A 20,835-nucleotide genomic window follows, 5' to 3' on the forward strand; every position below is an offset into this window, starting at 1 on the left:
CAGTAGGTCAGCCCGAGAATAGGCTAGACGTGGAAAGTGCGGGGGGACAGAGGGAGCGGCCCTATGCGCGCCCGTTGCGCGAACGGGCGCAAACGGGCTTACCTCTGGCGCACCTCCGGCGCGCCTACGTCGCGCCCGCTGCGCGCTTGCTCGTCCATCCTTTTATGATATTGGGCCGAGCGGGAGTCCGCCTCCTGCGTCCCTTGCCCTAAGGAAGATGGCGCCCGAAGTTGCTCCCAGCCTTCAACCCCACCCAAGATGGCGGTCGGACCCGCTAAGCTAGCTGTATCCCGCCGAATGCGGGTGGAATCCAATTACAGTGCGAGTGAGCCTGACTGTTCCCCGGCCTAAAAAGCCGACACCTAAGGTAGGCAGCACAATTTAATAAGCTCTAGCAGCTCTATAGCGCGTTACCAGCAGCACGACGAAATTTAAAATAAAGCACACGATTAAAATGCAGCAACCGCAAAGAGCGCGTAGATCAGAAATCTGACCTGACCGCACCCCCGGTGGCTTAAATAAGCTCACCAAGTGCGGGAGTCCGCCTCCTGCGTCCCTTGCCCTAAGCAAGATGGCGCCCAAAGTGCTCCCAGCCTTCAACCCCACCCAAGATGGCAGTCGGACCCGCTAAGCTAACTGTATCCCGCCGAATGCGGGTGGAATCCAATTACAGTGCGAGTGAGCCTGACTGTTCCCCAGCTTAAAAAGCCGACACCTAAGGTAGGCAGCACAATTTAATAAGCTCTAGCAGCTCTATAGCGCGTTACCAGCAGCACGACGAAATTTAAAATAAAGCACACGATTAAAATGCAGCAACAGCAAAGAGCGCGTAGACCAGAAATCTGACCTGACCGCACCCCCGGTGGCTTAAATAAGCTCACCAAGTGCGGGAGTCCGCCTCCTGCGTCCCTTGCCCTAAGCAAGATGGCGCCCGAAGTGCTCCCAGCCTTCAACCCCACCCAAGATGGCGGTCGGACCCGCTAAGCTAGCTGTATCCCGCCGAATGAGGGTGGAATCCAATTACAGTGCGAGTGAGCCTGACTGTTCCCCGGCCTAAAAAGCCGACACCTAAGGTAGGCAGCACAATTTAATAAGCTCTAGCAGCTCTATAGCGCGTTACCAGCAGCACGACGAAATTTAAAATAAAGCACACGATTAAAATGCAGCAACAGAAAAGAGCGCGTAGACCAGAAATCTGACCTGACCGCACCCCCGGTGGCTTAAATAAGCTCACCAAGTGCGGGAGTCCGCCTCCTGCGTCCCTTGCCCTAAGCAAGATGGCGCCCGAAGTGCTCCCAGCCTTCAACCCCACCCAAGATGGCGGTCGGACCCGCTAAGCTAGCTGTATCCCGCCGAATGAGGGTGGAATCCAATTACAGTGCGAGTGAGCCTGACTGTTCCCCGGCCTAAAAAGCCGACACCTAAGGTAGGCAGCACAATTTAATAAGCTCTAGCAGCTCTATAGCGCGTTACCAGCAGCACGACGAAATTTAAAATAAAGCACACGATTAAAATGCAGCAACAGCAAAGAGCGCGTAGACCAGAAATCTGACCTGACCGCACCCCCGGTGGCTTAAATAGGCTCACCAAGTGCGGGAGTCCGCCTCCTGCGTCCCTTGCCCTAAGCAAGATGGCGCCCGAAGTGCTCCCAGCCTTCAACCCCCACCCAAGATGGCGGTCGGACCCGCTAAGCTAACTGTATCCCGCCGAATGCGGGTGGAATCCAATTACAGTGCGAGTGAGCCTGACTGTTCCCCGGCCTAAAAAGCCGACACCTAAGGTAGGCAGCACAATTTAATAAGCTCTAGCAGCTCTATAGCGCGTTACCAGCAGCACGACTAAATTTAAAATAAAGCACACGATTAAAATGCAGCAATAGCAAAGAGCGCGTAGACCAGAAATTTATCCCAGGCCTCATGCTGTAACTCCGTTTTCCTTCGCTTTACTGTTGTCTTATAGTGTATTCTAAGCTGGGACACCTGGCTCCTGGCTATAGGTTTGGCTGCCAGTGCCACTTTAAACTCTTTTAGCGCAATGGTACATGCATGGTCGGACCATCCCCTTTGTTGGTCGGACTTACGCCCAGCTGTTCTAGTAAACTTTTTGTCAATAATGGAATTAATTCTGATAAAATATCCGATAGGATCAACAGTGACGTCAGCATGCTCAAGGATCGCAGTAATTTCTGATAAGCAGCTATTTATAATTGAATCAGACGTCATTTCAGCTTTATCCCCATTCCATCTTAGCCTGGTACCGTTCGGTCTATGGGGTTCAATGTTAACGATAAGACCCGAATAAGGTACAGGTTTTTCTTTCCAGAGAGTGGCCTCGATAGTAACACAGTCATGATCGCTAAGCATGATATCCACGACCCTAGGGGCCAAACTCCAGGGGATAAGATTAGATGACATACATATAAAATCAATAACAGTATAAGCCCCCCTACCTAAAAAGGTGGGGATACTCTCACCTAAATCGTTCTTCTCATTCGCCAATATTTCCATATCATGTGCCGCTAGGAAGTTGTTCAGGGATTCCCTGTACTTGTTATGAGGAAAATGGAGATCGGCATCCCCAAAACGATTGGTGACCCCACACGTACTTTGGTGGGAAAGGGGGCAAACTGCAATATTAAAATTCCCCGCCAAAATAAATTCAGAAATAACATTTGAACCCGCTATGATGTCAACCAGGTCACTCTCTAAAGCATTAATCACCAGATGCCTGGTGCTGTCGAAAATGTTATTATAAAAATTAATTAGAAGGATGTTTCTACCTTCTTCCTGCGACAACCATAACATCTGAGAATGGGCCCCCACTTCTCCACTTCCACTTCCCCACCCTTCTCCACTTCGGCCTTCAAAGTTCTCGTTTGAATATTTGCTACTACCACCATTATTGTCATGTTTTTTGACAATAATGGGAATTTTAACAGAAATCAAAACCAAAAGCCCTCCCTTAGCTCTACCAGATGTTGATGCCGTAGCGGGTAATTGGTATGAAACAAAACCGTTGTAACCGGTAAAATTTTTACACCAAGTTTCCTGGAAGCAGATGATATCGAAAAGATCAACAAATTCTGACCACCCCAGGCAATCGTCTTTGGACGCTAAACCCGCAACATTCCAACTGGCAATAAAACAACTCGGGGGCCCAGTGGGCATTTGCATAACTTCAACTGGGGTAAGAATGGTTGGACTAATAGAATGATTGTCCAGTGTATCATTAGAGTTAAGGAGGGTTACACTTAGCATATCTACTACAGGCAGACCCCCAATACACCCATCAGATTCATCCACAGAGCTGTATATCATACGGCAATCAAGATGCTCACTTTCGTTGACAGGAAACCCTATATTATTTCCTTCTGACTCACCTCCACAAAGTACAGTTTCTACTTCAGGCAGGGAGAGGGCCTGGTAAGAATCCAGTCAGTCGTTGGAATCTAAACCGCTCAAAGATTGGTAACGATTAGATGTTACCACCTCAAAACCTCTTGACACACTAGAGGCACTACCTCTACTCCCCACAGAATCGTTGGTAGGCTGGACAAATAAATGTCTATAGAAAAACCCCAAGGGTCTGAGTGAAATTCCCTGGTCGTTCGGTGGGCGAGAGGTAGCTCTGATCAAAGAGGTGGTGGCGAGATGTGGGTTTTTAAAATTAACTATTACACAGTCACCACTGATATTTTTATGTGACTTCCCTATCAAATTTGTTCTTGTGGTGGTTAGAATCTGATCAGACAGAGCTACTGGGAAACCACACTCTCGATTAGGCCAACCCACGGTTTTATTCTTCAAAGATTCATGAGTTTCCAGATTGCTATGGGGCCCCGTCTCCCTGACTGGTGGGACATTGGTTAAAACTGCCACATATGGAGCACAATCTGGGGGTAAGTCAGGCTGTGAATAACCATATCGCTTGGTCTTCTCTTTAATTAGCCCTGGCTTATCCACTGGGGCTATAGTAGTAGGAGTATTTAAACACACCGTAGGCACAGGGTTGGATAGAGCTACAGTAACTGGGCATAATCCCTCTTTGGGTATCTTTAGTGTCTCCGTTATAGAACCATTAACCCTAGTACCTGCCGCTAGGCTGACATTTTACCCTATATGTAAACTCAGAAGGTCTCCCAACCTCTTTACCTCCCCTGAGATTTATTTATTTATTTATTTGTGTATTTTATAGAGCGCACAGCTGCCCCGACGGGGCGTCCCAGCGCTGAGAACTTTGAGGGTGGAGGGCACAGGAGGATGTTAGAGGGAAAACAGGTGGGTCTTCAGGGACTTGCGGAATAATATTTCTGATTGGGATAGTGTCAAGTTTGTCCATTAAAGGATTAATAATTTTATCAAACTTAGCATCAATAATGCTAATCAAGAGCTCTAACTGTTCGGGGACTAGTTCAACCTGAGTATTATTTGTAACTGCTACTGGGTCACTAACAGCGCTGTTGGGTAATGGCGCAGGTCTTTTTTTGTTATGTTTGCCCACCCGTTTTGGTAGGGTTATCCTACTAAGACTCCTCCCAGATCTTAACACCCTCTGGGCTCTTGGGGCCGGTGAGCCTGATACTAATGTATCAGGAGGAGCCTGGGGCGTGACCAAGTTAGGCTCTGATTCTATAGCGATAGTCGTGGTTGGAAGTACAGGAAACTCCAAGTTGCAACTAACATCTACTAGAGATGTAGACAAAGAAGTGGGTGACTTAGGTGGACTGGGTAATGGAACAGAGGGACTCCCCCTACCCAATGATAGTCGGCGTTCTTTGTTAATTTTATCTACCACTTTAACAAGGTAATTGTCGAGGGTAGCTAAGGCAGGACGGGTGTTATTGCCTTTAGACATAATTGACTCTCTCAGAATACTTACAACAAATTATAAAAATCCGATAAGCCTTAAACCTTAGTAAGGAACAAAAAAATGTTCCCTTATACTATTAAAATACTGGGAACAAACAAACAGGATTGCAAGCAAAATTTAAAAACAAAAAATAACAGATACAGTCCCACTATGGATATGGATAGGTGGTGAGCTCAATTACCAAGTCCGATAGGGGATACCTCAGGGGACCAAAGGGACCCAGAATCTGTCCCAGAACCAAAGTCCGTGGTCCAGCCCTGCCACGTCCTGCCACGGACAGCCACAGACGGTCCCGCCCTTGTCCCGGGCTTCTCCCGGCGTCGCCCGCGCGCGTCCCACAACGCGGGAGGCGTTCCGAGTTCTTAAGCGCCTCCGGGCGCGTTGGGAGCATCAGAGTGGTGCGCGGCCCCCGGGACTTCTGGGTAATGTAGTTTGCCTGGTTGAACTACGGCGAGTCGTGGCGAGTGCTAGCGAGTCCTGCTGTTCCCCTCATGGCGCGGATGGAAGGAGCAGAAGCCGTTGCCCTCACGGCGTACGTTAAGCTCCTGCACAAGCGGCTCCCAGGAGTGCTCGGCGCTCCGAGTTCTTAAGCGCCTCCGGGCGCGTTCGGAGCGTCAGAGTGGTGCGCGGCCCCCGGGGCTTCTGGGTAACGTAGTTCGCCTGGTTGAACTACGGCGAGTCATGGCGAGTGCTAGCGAGTCCTGCCGTTCCCCTCACGGCGCTGATGGAAGGAGCAGAAGACTTTGCCCTCACGGCGTACGTTAAGCTCCTGCACAAGCGGCCCCCAGGAGTGCTCGGCGCTCCGAGTTCTTAAGCGCCTCCGGGTGCGTTGGGAGCGTCAGAGTGGTGCGCGGCCCCCGGGGCTTCTGGGTAATGTAGTTCGCCTGGTTGAACTACGGCGAGTCGTGGCGGGTGCTAGCGAGTCCTGCCGTTCCCCTCACGGCGCTGATGGAAGGAGCAGAAGCCGTTGCCCTCACGGCGTACGTTAAGCTCCTGCACAAGCGGCCCCTAATGACCTAATGTGGGCTCCCATATGCTGGTAAGGGGATTGACCACTCTATTGAAAACCTTTTGTGCCCATGTCCAAAGTTATGCCGTGTACTGATCCTACTTGATCTCTTTGCCACCTTTAATCCCTCTGAACACCAATTGCTCACTTCAGCTGGCATCAACGTTACTGCACTACTACTGATAAAGGCCACTCTGGCTCATAGTTCCCCAGATACACGAATAGATAATATGATAGAAAAAGGGGATACAGCAAAAATAACGGGACAGATAGCCCGGAAAAGCTTTCCAAACATGAGGTCTATTAATGGGGGGAATAGTAAACCTTCTGTCACTTTAGAGTTGCTCTGTTGGAATCTGGCAGGTATTAACTCAAAAATTATACAACCTGCCTGGTTGGATGTGGTAAATTTATACTTGGTATTGTGTTTTCAAGAGACCTGGGCGCTTACCCCGACACATTTATTAGGTTATCAGACCTTCCATTCACCTGCAACCGCAAGTAAGCAGGGTAGACATAGTGGGGGTCTGTGTACTTAAATTAGTGTCGCAGTAAGTCACAAGATCGTGAAAAAGGTATTAAGGGCATCCTATCAAATAATTGCCTTGGACGTCGGTCCTTCCATGACATTGTTGATAATTAACTTCTATAATAACATGCCCCCAGAGAAATTGGAAAAAACACTAGGGGCCAGATGTAGGTAGGCTTTTACCGGGTGGTAACGGCCGAATTCGGCCGTTACCACCCGGTAAAAGCAATTTGACATGTAGGTCCCTGTAATTTACAGACTCGGTAAATTTACCGGTAGGTAAATTTACCGAGTATGTAAAATACCGAGTCGGTATCATTACTGATTCCGGACAATTGGTATGTAGGTGGGACTCTTCTGAGTCCCACAAGCAGTACAACATCGGTATTTTACCATCAAATACTACTTGATGGTAAAATACCGTTTCTGGTGTGCATGCACATGTGTGCATGCACACCTATGCCATATGACAGGCAGACCTGCCCTTAGGGCAGGTATGCCTGCCACATGGCACCCGAGCCTCTTTTGGGGGTGCCAGAGGGTGTCAAAGTGACACCCCCTGCACCCTTGTGACAGTCGGTATTTTCCGATGTGGTAAATACCGACCGGTATATGCCCAATCAATCCTATGGGCTTCAAAGCCCATAGGAATGCATGGGCATTGACTGGTCGGTATTTACCACATCGGAAATTACCGACTGTTTCCGATTCGGTAATTGCACATCTGCAATTACCTACATCTCGGTATTTTTATTTTCCGACCTCTTAAATACCGAGTCGGTATGACTCGGTATTTAAGAGGTCGGTAAATAAAAATTACCTACATCTGGCCCTAGAAGAGTTACACCGCGCAGTTGTCACAATTAAAGAAATACGTGGCGGCGAGTGTGTGACAGTCTGCATGGGTGACTTCAATTGTTACATATGCCCAAATGCTTTGAAGGGCATGTGTGACATCTCCATAGAAATGGATACTGATATCAATAATGATATTTTTAATCATCATTTTATACATTCTAAGACAGGGGAATTACTAAATAATTTTCTGGCTTCTTTTAATTTAGAATTTGCAAACAATTTATCCCTCCCTCGTAGACCATTCAAATCTAGTTTCCACGGTAGAGACACTAATTCGACTATTGACTTTATTCTTTTTTCACAGATGTATGCCCCTCTAATATCTTCTTGGAGCACTTTAGACCATTTATATGGGGACCATTATCCCCTGTCTTTATCTATTGTGTTGTCCTCTCCACTTTCAATGCACAATAACATCAAAACCAATTATGAGCAACCAATCGTTTTGGGGGCGCACAATGGGTATACTATCAAATGGGATAAAATCAACCCTGCTAGACTGCTGAAGGACTTATTGACGATGAGGTGGGAGGAGATACACATTTGCCTCTCCTTAAATGAACAGCCCCACTCCATCCGAGAAGCTTTCTTGAGAATACAGTTCAGTCTCAGAAAATTACTCACACAACAGTTCAAGACAGGGGCTAAAACCCCTAAAGTATGGTTTGATAAAGATTGTTCCATAGCTTTAAAGACATTAAAGAATCTATTGCATATAACTCCAAAACCAACTACGGAGATTCGAAAAGCCAGACTTACTTACCGCCTGGCTATTAAAAATAGAAAAAAAGCTTTGAAGGAAGAAGCATGGCAAAAATTGCTGTCAACATGTGAAAATCGAGATCTCTCGGCCTTCTGGAAATTTATAAATACCCCGCTTCCATGGGTAAAGATGCCGGAGAGGAATATGGACCTTGCGATTGATGGCGAGACATGGGCCGCTTACTTTCAAAAACTATATAGTAAACCCACATCGGCGACATCAGAACCAAAGATCTCATCAAGCATAGATCCTCTTGATGAAACTCATTCCAATATTGTCTTTAGGTGTGAAGAGGTGGAGATGGCGATAAGGGAGAGTCCAGCTGGTAAGGCACCAGGCCCAGATGCCATTCCAACAGATGTTTTTAAAGCAGAAATATCTTTTTGGGCACCAATATTGACCTCTGCCTTGAACTCTGTGAATATTTTGGGCTACTTCCCATCATGGGATGAGGCCGTAGTGATACCCATTTTTAAAAAGGGAGATAGGCATTCTCCATCTTGTTATAGGCCTATCTCCCTGCTTGATTCCTTAATGAAGATCGCGGGCCGCATCATACTGAAACGTCTTGAGGCATGGGCAGAGGAGAAGAACATACTTTCAACACTCCAGTACGGCTTCAGATCAGGGAGAGGTACAGTTGAACAAACTCTGAACCTTCATCTTATTATGTCCAAGTATGTTGACACAAAGAACGGAAACTTGTATGTTACCTATGTAGACTTAAGCTCTGCTTTTGATTGTGTACATCATGAACAACTTTGGGATATACTGGAACTTCTAGGAGTAGACTCACCGATACTCATCTTCATTAAGGAACTGTATAGAAACGCGGGAGCTAGAGTAAGATATGGCCCAAAAGGAGAGTGCTCGCCAAGATTTTCTATAAATAGAGGGGTTAGGCAGGGGTGCATATTGGCCCCAATGCTCTTTTCCCTCTATATTAATGGAATAGGGGATCATCTAAAACAAATTGAATGTGATTATCCAAAAGTGGCAGGGCAATCAATTCCTATCTTGCTCTATGCCGATGACGCGGCAATACTTTCGCAAACTAGAGTGGGGCTACAAAGGGCAGTTACGGCATTCAGAGACTTCATGCATGACAAAGGCCTGAGAGTCAACATTGGGAAAACTTACTCAATGGTCTGTAATAAGAAGATAATTAAAAAATCATGTCCCATTTATATTGAAGAGCAAAGACTAGAGACAGTGGACAACTTCACGTATTTGGGCATTTCTGTGAACCAACACCTTTCTTGGCAGTCGGCAGTTAAAATGAGGAAACTTGCCCTTGTTAGAGCTGTTGGTGGGCTCAGAGACTTTGCTGGAAGAATAGGAGGGAGGCCTGTTAAACAGTTAATTGTTCTCTACAGAGCAAAATGCGTTGCAACAGCAATTTACGGGGCTGGCCTCTGGGGCATCGAAAAAAACATTGCCTCTATTCAAATAGAGGAAAATAACTTCCTAAGGTACTTGCTGGCAACACCTAAATCTACTTCCGTATATATGATGCATATTGAGTTAGACTTACCTTTTATTTCAGACTTAATTAAAGTGGAGCCCCCACTGTTGTGGCATAGAATTTGGACCACTATTGAAATAAATCTGAATCGAGAAGTAATACTGGATATTCTCAAACAGGAGGGGGCAAGACATACGAAATGGCTGGCTTATATTAAAAACTTTTTCGTGGACATTGGTCGCCCAGAGTACTTTTCTGATCCTTTGACCTTGTATACCATTTCAAGAAAAAATTTGAGAAAAACACTATTGGATCACTTGGAGACTAAAAGATGGAACCATCAAAAACTAAACCCAACACTCCAGGTGTACCAAAGGGTGACGCAGCACAAGGGGCTTCAAGCATACCTGTCCACCGACTTTTCCTGCTATGCCAGAATGCTCCTTGCCAGATTTAGACTGGGGTCATTTTTCCGTTTTATAACTTTTCCAGCAGGAAATGACTGGTCCCGGAATCTGAGTCTTTGTCCGTGTGATGACATTTCTGTGCAATCAAATATCCATACCATTTTATTTTGTAGTTATTATGCGATTCTCAGGAAAACATTATTGAAACCCCTATTTAAGAGATGGGGTCTGAGGTCCTGTAAGGACGCGTATGAGCGCTTGCTGATGTTAGAGGATAGAGAAGTCATATGTATCATGGAACAGTATTTAAAATTGTTGATCAAATTTAGGAAATCTTTGCAAGGCCCATTGTAAATATACTGTTTGGTTCCACTGATCTTTATTTTTTAAATTGTATCATTTCTTCTTGTCGTATGTTTTTATTTTGCTATGTATGCTTGTATGATATTCTTTGAAATATCGAATAAAGCTTATTTGATTTGATTTTTACTGCACTACTATGGTTCACCTCCTTCTACCATAAAAATACACATCAATTAAAAGTGGGACCATTCCCCTAAATAGCAGCTGACATTCTCTTTGGCATGTCACATGGCTTGCCTTGCCTCTCATCCTAGTGGCCCAAACAGCCATCTGTGATCCCTTAGAATCGGGTAATAGGTACGTGCAGATGACGCCCAGCGCCATCTAAAGCTGGAAGATGACCATGACCACCTTACTAATCTAGCTCATTGCCTCATATTCAAAATTGAATGGAGAACGAGCAATGCTTTAATTCCCACAACACAGAAATACATCTCTTTGGCCCAGTAAGTTCAACCCCCTTCCTTCTCTCTTGGCCTGAAGATTAGGGTACCCCGTCTGCCTCTGTGAATGAAGCATGCAATCTGGGTGTGATCTTCAATGGTGATCTCTCATCCCTCCCCATAAATAAATTGCCCTCACATCTATTGATAGGGACCTCCACACATCCTTACTTAATGAATGCCTTTGTGTCACAGAAGCAAGAACTAAAATTCGACACAACAAAAACTAGAGAGCCTGATATGCAGACAGTGAAACAAGCAGCACCCTGCAACTATGTAGAACAAAGAACTTAAAGTCCCATGAGCCACATCATGAGAAGTGAGGAACCTCAGGGTAACCATGTCCTCAGACCTGTCCCTAATACCACGTTACCGAACTCACTAGGAACACCTTCTACACACTGAAAACAACGAGTCAAATCATACATTGTATAATGACAAAAGCAACAAGCTAGTTTCACCCCTGTGGTCTCCATGTTAGATTATGGCGACAACCTGTAACTAGGGTCTCAGAGCTGCAACAAGGCTTCTCCTCTGTCTGCACCCCAATGAACACATGCACCAGTCTAGCAACTCACCTATGGGAAAGAAATCTTTTATGCATTCCAGCTCCAAGCAGTAAAACTCTGGACCTCCTTCCCCATAAACATACAGAGCAGAGCATAATGAAGCATGTGAAATTAAAACGAGAAGTGAAAACCTGAATGTTTCTGAGATAAACTTCACACTACTAGTCCTAGCAAACTGAGCCTGAAAATGCAAGAATATGCACGACGACATAAGCTGATGCCTGTTGGCAGCTGCTGATGACATGATAACAGATATGGGTCAGCTACCTGTATCAGAAGCACATGTTCTCCATCCTACTATTGAGTAACTATACCAAACTGTCACCTCCAACTATGCAATCATGTTATCGTCCTTATGAGTGGATATAATCAAGCATTCCACTATAACTAACCACTTGTTTTTTTTTTGCCCACCGGGGAAAGATCTGCTGCTAGCCCGCTTCTTGAGCTACAAATCAGGCTCATCACTTGTTCCTTGACCCCACCGCCCACATTCTGAGAAAGTTTGCAGAAAAATTGGCTCAACTTATCTCAGCCTCTTCAACTCCTCTCTTCAGAGGGGCATTTGTGAAAAAATGCCAACAATATCCCCATTCTAAAAAAGCCTATGGGTGATTGCTTGATCCTCTCAAATTTCAGACCAATCTCTCTCCTCCCCGCCCACTAAAAAATCCTAGCTTCCATTGTCAAACAACGGTTAGCGTAGTTAATTGAAACTCACAATCTTTTTCACCCTTCTCAATATGGGTTCTGGGCATGCCACATTACGGAGACGGCTCTGCTTGAAATCACAAATTCCATCAAGGTGACTTTAGATCAGGGCCAGAAAGCTGCCTTAATTTTCTTAGACCAAACAGCGGCATTCAATACCGTTTGCCACGATATTCTGCTTCAACGCTTGACTGTTATTGGCGTGGGCGGTTTGGCCTTGAAGGGGCTTAGATCTTTTTTGAGCAGTAGAGAACAGTCGGTCTGGATGAAACCTTACTTCTCACATGCTACGACTCTTAAGTGTGGAGTTGCACAGAGATCTGCATTACGTCCTACATTGTTTAATATTTACATGTCCCCACATGCTCCCTTAGGGGTATCATTTGGTATTAAGATCATTTCCTATGCTGATGATACCCAGCTTCTCTTTTCTTATGAGGGTGCTTCGGACTCAACCAGGAAATCTTTTTCTGTCTGTATAAGAACTGTCGTCAGCCCGTTAAAAACAAATCATTTGAAATGTACCACAGAGAAGATAGAAATCCTTCTCTTTGGGCCCAATCTGTCTTCTGGTGGGTTGGAATGTTGGCAAACGGGTGGTCCCACCCTTCCACCACCCACAGCCACTGCAAGAAACTTGATGTTGTATTTGGTAATCATCTCTCCTATAAAGACCAAATCTCCTCAGTTGTAAGGGTGTGCTACTGTTTAATTAAGGCCCTGAAGAAATTCTTAGTCTTACTTCCCTGGGAAGCTCAGAAAATAGTTATCTCTAGATTGGACTTTGACAATTTTTTATACCCTGGTCTCCCAGCATTTCTGATTCAATGCCTGCAGGCAGTGCAGAACACAGCAGCGCATTTCCTATTCCATATTTCCAGGAGCACTCCTAAATCCTCCTTCTTTAAAAAGCTTAACTAGGTCCCGGTCAATAGCAGAATCACTCAAAAAAATGGTCTGCTTGCTCCTCGTGCTTTGCACGGAGTTTGTACCCTCTATTTGACAAAATCAATCCTACAGTACTCTCCCGGCAGGGCTCTTTGTTCTGGGTAGCCCCAAGTGATTGCTATCTCACACTTTAAGGGATCCAGGCATGGGAGTTCCTCTTTTTCTGCTCGTGTGGCTTCCATCTGGAATCAGTTACCAGTCCAACCTCACAAATACTTCAGATGAGACTGTTTTCCACAAACACCTGAAAACATACCTTTTTAGCCTCTAGATCAGAGGTCTTCAAACTTTTGGGTGCCAAGACCCCCCATCAACATTTTCAGTGGTAAGGACCCCCACCTGACAAACATTTCTAAACCTATAGGCAGGGCTACTGGAATTATCAGGCAGGTGAGGATCAAATTACACAACAGGCTTGACTATATTGTGTGGGAAGAAAATGTAAATAATGTATGTGATGCTGTGTTATTTTGGGATAGAATTGCTTTATTATTTTGACATTTTTTTGCACAAAGTAACACAGAGGAAAGATTTCACCCCATCAGTACCAGTTTATAACCAAAATACAGCAGTTAATATCAGGAAGATGTCTAGTCAACATTTGTGATGGGCCTTCCACTCCACAAGCCGGGAGCAGCAGGCGTCCCTTAAATCCTTGGCAGTCTTGTGCAGAGTTAAGCAATTTGCCCATGCCGCTTTCCTCTCACCCCAACCTTCCATCCCTCTCTCCTCTCCTCTCCTCTCCTCTCCTCTCCTCTCCTCTCCTCTTCTCTCCTCTCCCTATCCTGGATCCCTCTCTCACTTTGCAGGCCATTTTCTTTCATCCCTTTTTACAACTTCTGAACCCTCCCCATTCAACTTCTCACTTCACCCTTAATCACCTCTTGCCATTCTGTCTTTCCACTGCCCTCATCTTTAACAGTCTCTCGCATTTTTCTCATGACTTCTCTGGCCCTGTCACCTCCAATGCCCCTCTGCACTTCTCATTCACCTCAAGTCGCTCCATTCAAATTGTTGTATATTAGTATCTTACACCTCTCCAGTCCCCCAATTCATCTTTTACATTTCTCCTTTGTTCTACCACCCTTCTTGAACCAATGCCCCTCTCCCCTGTCACCTTAGCACCAGTGCTTAATTTGATCAGGTTGTTTCTGGTGCTCCGCGCTGGCACCTAATTGTGTACACTGGCACTATGACCGTCTGCCACATGGTGGCTCTGTCTGTGTAATTTAGAACAGCTGTTTATTAATTCAATATACATTAACAACAATAAATTCCTGACATCCATGCCATTCTTATAGTTTTGGGGGCTTGAAATAGTCACATTGTACAAGTGTTATGGTTGGTAGTTGCATGGGTATTGTCATTGGCCGCACAGGCAAGGCAATGGTTGGGTGGTTAAAGTTGCACTGGCCTACTGGTGAGGTCCCCGGCACATGTTTTATTACAAATTAGTCACTGCTCAGCACCCACCCCAGTACTCCCTCTCTTCCCCTATCGCTGTTTTCTCTCACCCATGCCGCATCGAATTACTTTTTAGGTCACAGATCATCTCTCAGCTATCTTGTCTGACAGTTTAAAAGTAGCCCTCCTCTGTGCCCTCAACTTTCCCTCACACTCACGTCTTGTGTTTCTGCACTTCCCTTCGGCACTTCACATTTCTCCTCATCCCTGACCTCTTCAATCGAATTCTCTCATTCCCTTGCTGTCCTTTCTCCACCTCGTATCTCTCCTCAACGAGCACATGGGTTGGACCCATATGCTCCTCTTGGCCTGTGCCACTCGGCTTATTGTTCCCTAATTCAGGAAGGCACGAATTGTCTGTCTCGCTGTTTTGGTGCAGGCTGGACAGTTATGGAACATGCACCCTCCTTTGCTTTGCTCCACCAAGAAACTATTATCCTTTAGGAAGATATAAAAACCTGGCTCTATGCTCTGTATGTCACCCCATTTGGCTGGTTCTCCTTCCCCTTTTATGTGTTTCTCATTTGCCTTCAGGCAGCAGATGGCTATTTGCCCCAGGACTGGTAACAGTAGCGCACTACAAATGTAAATAACAATAGTAATAGGCAGATGCAGGGGAGCCACTAGACCCAAACTTCGTGGGGGGCCTACACTCCCAGGCAGGACTGGCCCTAGCACTGGTCACACACGGTGCAACAGACTTTTTGGTGCCCCCTCCCCAGTTTCCTCCTTCTCCATAAATTCCCTCACTACCACTCACCAACAATGCACCTCATCTCTCTGTAGCACCTTTCTGACAAACATTACATTTTTTTATAGTGCTACTCATTGTTTACTCACACTCAGTTCTGTGATCTGCATAGTACATGTTCTTTGTAGTAGGCACATTAACCCTCAGCACTCTGTGGATGACAAGAGTGCCCATGTGAGTGCACGGTGAGTTATGTCACAGTGTGAGAGTAGGGAAAAAGGAGTGACTGCAGGGTGAGTGAGGTGACCATATGAATTCGGGTGCGGATGTAAGTGCAGAGCGGTACGAATGAATGCATGGTTGATGATGGGCTTGTTTGAGTGAGTTGCAAATTGAGCAGTGAAGAGGCAGGTGAATGGGGTGTCACATGAGTGCAGGATGAGTGCAGATGAGTAGTATCACACTACTCATTTGCACACATCCTGCACTCATATGACAACTCATTCACCTGCAGGGTGAGGTACAGGGTGAACAGTGCAAGTGCATTGTAAGTTCAGAGTGATCCCTGTGAGTGCAGGGTGAGAGGGTGAATGATGTGAGTGCATGGTGATGAGTGTGAGTGCATTGTGATCGCTGTGAGTGCAGGGTGAGCATGAAAGTGAAGTGCGAGAATGAGAAGTGAGTTCTCTGAATGCAGGGTGCATTCCCAGACACTGGAAGTAACTCAGCATATTATTGACGGTGGGGTAGGGATTAAGATATAAGTTAAACTATTGCTATTATGGCATTAATCAGGGATCGAGGGTGGAGGGTGGAGGAAATAAATAATATGCTGATCCTGCAACACACTTCCAGTCCTATGGTTAGGGTTGCCTGCTCATTATTTTGATGTCCCAGACGGTACAAAAATAAGCAGTCACCTAAAGCTGTATATTTCAGTACCGATCTGTGCGTACTTGGAACAGCAAATATAAATAGAAAGCATGTTTAATTCTGTTCTAGAGCTGCCTCAATGTTCCATGACTGATAATTAAAGGGAACAAAGACAGAAAAGTCACATTACAAATTAATGCATATGATTTTATTTACGATCATATTTAGTGTCAAAAGGAGGCCTTTGCAGGCTCTTTAAACATCAAATGGCTGGTATTTTTCTTTTGGGAACCCTACTTTATATTTCTTTTCATGAAATACATTCTCACACTACTGCAGTAAATGTAAAATACAAATGTAAGGAATAGGCAGAGTGGGGACCAGGGGGTACTGGAACTAGAAAAAAAACTAAGCCTCAGTAACCAGTTTACAAAAGGTATGTGAACATGCAAATGACCTTTAAAGACCTGTGAAAAACTCAGGTGTGCCGTGCTGTGGGAGATCAGACTGCAGACACAGCCAAGCGGAGGCCACAGCAGCTCAAGCTGAGACATACTACGGGGGAGGAGGGGGGCTGAATCCCTTGTAGTCCTATGGGCCTGTGCAGAAGTGTGACTGGGAATGCGCGACCCCCTTTCCATCAATCAACGGCCCCTGAGGGTTGTGCCCCACACTTTGAAGACCCCTGCTCTAGAGCCTACCTCTCGTATAAGCACGTTAGCGCTGGGACACTCTCCAAGTAGCCAAGTGCAGTATAATATCCCTCATTCATTCAAAGACGTCTACTACACATTGCTGACCACTGACCGGCTTTGTAGCAGAACGCACCTGCAGGTCCTAACTAGCCATATATTCTGACCGTTACTTGAGACCTAATAGTTGAGAACCTATGAGAAGAATTGTACAAGGAACGACAATAACCCAGTCGATCCTGCTAGATTCTCTGAATCTCTCCTCTCTCTATAAGCCAAGAAGTGTGTGTGGGTGATTCCTGCTACAATCAACATATACATTTGGACCCAAAATATAAATAAATCATAAACATCATAATGAAACCTGCAGAGCTAATTACAGATGCCAGTACACTACAAACCATAAACTGCGCATCTATCTTTCACGACTCTCATCCATCACACTACTAATCGCTTAGTCCCAAGTCAAGTTAAGAGCACCCCTATGGTCACTCGCACACAGGACAATGCTTCTCACATTGCCGTAATGCAAAGACAGCACATTTCAACCTCACCACCTGTACAGGGTACTAAGTTACACTTTCGGGTAAGTGCATCACTGCACATAAGGGAAGTACGTGCCCTATAAATGCCTTCCGCCTTATTATAAGTGGATTAGGATATACTAAACTTATACTAAGGTGGAAAGGATGTCCATCACCTTTAAGATGGAGTACCATGAAGTCCACCAAACTCTGAATCAGACCCAAAGATTTTAACTGGATCAAAACAAATCAAGACATTTTACTTGGTGAAGCGCTAACGATAAATAATCACTAAGCCCTTTTTCCACACAATATTATAACTTTTTTCAATGGAAACTGGGCTGTTTCTAAATGAGAGTGTGCTTTCACATTATGCTTTAGTAACATATTTGCTAAATTGTGCTGCAAAATGCACCACCAGCACCATTATCGCGTTCTTGCTGATTAGGCGTTGCTCATTTGCTATACTTTTCTTTCAGATTTATCATATTATTGCTTTGCCCTTGCGTCACGCATGGTGTCGCAAGGACAACGCAATACTAAAGTCAGAATTAACAAGCTAAGCAAGGCCCCCTTGCACGGCCCTGCATTGCTAAATAAATCTGGAGTAATGCAAGGCATCGCAACCTGCTGCCTTGCGTTCCTCTGCCCTGGGAAGGTGTTCTCGCGCATCCACCATTCTGCAACACACTCAGAAAGTGGAAAAAGCCTCAGGGGCAGATTTACAAGCCCCTTGCGCCGCCCGTACGTCACTTTATCCCATGTTAAAATTGACGCATCGACGGCGGAAGGGGCTTGTAAATATGCCCCTCAGAGTCTCAGCAGATTGTGCACCAGCGCGCAGAGAGAGCAGGGAGGAGCCATATATCGGTTAAAATGGCACATTCCTGCCCTCTCCCTTTCACTCAGTTCAGCATGTTGACTTGTTAGCTTTTGTTGCATGAAAGACTGATAAATTGCCCCTGGGATTTTGCTCAGTCCATATGACTTCAGTGATGTAACATTGATGGCAGCACCCCCACTTTTAAAATGTTCCAGCGGCACCGACAGATTTATGCCAAGAGTTCTAACGCAGACATTTCAAACTCCTAAAGCACACATCTCTTACCGACAGAGAGGAGTTGAAATCCTGGGTGTGCCCGATCTTCGGCGGCTGCAACGGAGTGGAGACAGGCTCCTTAAAAGACACAGACCTTTCCGTGGGGGTGACCCGCCGACACCACCCTGAAGAGATGCATGCAGAAAGCAATCCGTGCCACAATGCATGCATCACACTGAGCTCACAAACTTTGTAGACATCATTGTGGACCGCGAGGAATAACGCACCTGTACCACCGCCATCAAACAAGCAAGAATATACGGGCTAACTCACAGAGACATACAGTACCGTTTACAGAGAACGAACAGCACACACTAATGGTCAGCAGAAGGAAATCAATGTACACATGTGAATAATTGATGGTCTATCCTGGCTTCCGTCTTACTCCCTACATGGCGATGAATCCATTATGAATGAACACAGCTATTTCAGTGCCTCTGTTTATGAAAATTCACCCCGCACAGCAGCACAGGGAGGACCACACGGCTAGAGGAATGGTGCAGCGCGAAGTTGAGCACTCTTTACACGTCACAAAGTCTAATGAGAATGAGATCGGACACATACACTGAACATGCCTTTTGCACATGATCTTTATGTGACAAAATTATTTAATGCACACATTGCATTCGACACTGAGAGAAATAGAATGTCTTTAATGTAGAATATATGTTTTCTCACATAGAATGCTTACTAAAAGTTGAAAAAATGCTTTTAAATGTTTATTTTATATAAGACCATCTTAGACTAAAAGAAATAAATTAATATAAATGATTTAAAAAAGTTAAATTGATATGGATTAATAAAGTGACCAACATGAAATAACAAATGTATAAGCTTCATTGCAAGCTTATTATACTGTAAGAATAATTATTAGTGATGTGTAGTTTATTTTCAAACATTCTTTTCACGTTATTTCTGAAACCTCAATTATTGTCATGAACCATTTGCTAAAAATATCGTTATTGCTATTCCTCGTGTGTATCATTCTCACCCAAGTCAAACAATTTTACATTACCAATGAATGTATAGGGGGAGGAGCCTAGCTCGAGAGCGTAATGGCCGCCTTTTAGCTCGGCTCCGTCGGCCCTCCGGCCAACCTCGAATATCCTGCAATCTATCCTGTACTACGACGATACTTCACTACAGATTTTGGAATTTAACGACCCACTCTTACTCACCGTCTGGTCCGGAGGTTCCTGCGTGCTGTGGGTCCGCGGTTGTGCCCTCGGTGGGATTGGGGCCTCCGGGCGCTCGAGACCGGGACCTCGCCTGTGGGACCCGACCGGCGGTGCTGAGATTGCCGGCCCCGGCCGCGAGAGTGAGCCACTGGTGGGAGCCGTTGTGTGTATGCCCCGGCGATCCTGAACCGGCCCCGATTTGTGGACCGTGCGGCTGGAGGGGGACAAGATGTGTTGGGGGCTGACTGTGTGAAGGGGTCCCTTCGCCTTTGTTCTGTCCGGCAGCCCTGGACCCCGCGCCTAGCACCTGCTTGTGGGGCCCGCCACGGTTCGGAGGGGGCCCCCCCATCGAGCGCCTGCCCGTCCTGTGCCGGTGAGGCCGTTGTTGGGAACCTCCGGAGATCTGTAAAGTCCTACATTTGGGAACTGTTTGGGGGCCCACGGTGGAGTGCGGGGCGGCGAAACTCACAAAATGGCTACCAACAACGTGGGGGGTGATCCGCTCTGCACCGACGAACCTTGCTGGCCGGATTGCGCTGAGGCCTGGGCGTGTGCTCGTGCGCCCACGCTCGGAGATGTCCTGGACGCCTTGATGTCCTTGTATGCTGTCCTGGCCCCCGGTACTTCTACCGACCCCATGCGGCCCGCCGCCATTTTGGGTCGCCGCTCTTTCCTGCACCCCTGTCGTCCTGATGCCTCCATTGCTTCGCCCCCTTCGGCTGCGCCAGGAGTTGCTGCTGCTGTTCTTCGGCCGCTTGATGGGCCGGTGGCTTTTGAACCTCCGCTTTTTCACCGCCCGGACTTCGAGGACTTGCACACGACGTGGAGATCTGCTCCTTCCCGGACAACTGGGAACTATGGTGGACCGCTGTTTGCTCCCGCTTCGATGGATTCAAGCTTTTGTCCTGGAGGGGTACCTTTGCATTGTCGAACTGCGAAACTGGACTCCGGCTTGCTTTTGCTTGCCCTGTCGCTGCTGCTACAATTGACTGGCTTCATTGACTTTTTGGGTTCCATTAGTATGGTGGCTCTCCCTAATCTACATCACTGCCGTAACCCTGGTCAACATTACGATTATTCTGTGCTGGGTGGTCCGCTCCATGTTATCCTTTATTGGGTTGGTTTTGTGATTAGGAAGGGCTGGGGGTAAGTTGCACAACACTGATAGATTGCTGGTTTATCTGTCCATTGCACTGATGCTTGTATTCTCGACATTGTGAAACGTTAAAATTTCCCCCTCCCCCCCTGCGGGTTTTTGCTGTATGTGAAGGTGTAGTACTGATTTGATAATTATTCATTTGCTGGTCGGGGGAGGGTCGTAGCCGAGTGTGTTTGTTCATATCCTCTGGCTCCTCCCTCATATCTTATTTTTGTTTCATA

The 20,835-nt window shown here is 46.1% G+C and overlaps 1 protein-coding gene across 1 annotated transcript in view; it reads right to left on the reverse strand.

The window, feature by feature from the left end:
* The window catches only part of TRPV1 (transient receptor potential cation channel subfamily V member 1), a 544,023-nt gene extending 525,464 nt beyond the window's left edge, over positions 1 to 18,559 (reverse strand). Inside the window, exon 1 of the mRNA XM_078679941.1 lies at positions 18,287 to 18,559. Within this exon, the coding sequence (XP_078536067.1) occupies positions 18,287 to 18,444 (158 nt within the window). The 5' untranslated portion in view covers positions 18,445 to 18,559. The remainder of the gene's footprint in view (positions 1 to 18,286) is intronic.
* Between the last annotated feature and the right edge of the window lie 2,276 nt (positions 18,560 to 20,835).

The sequence above is a fragment of the Lissotriton helveticus genome, chromosome 3_1 (assembly GCF_964261635.1).
Source record: "Lissotriton helveticus chromosome 3_1, aLisHel1.1, whole genome shotgun sequence".
Lineage (NCBI taxonomy): Eukaryota > Metazoa > Chordata > Amphibia > Caudata > Salamandridae > Lissotriton > Lissotriton helveticus.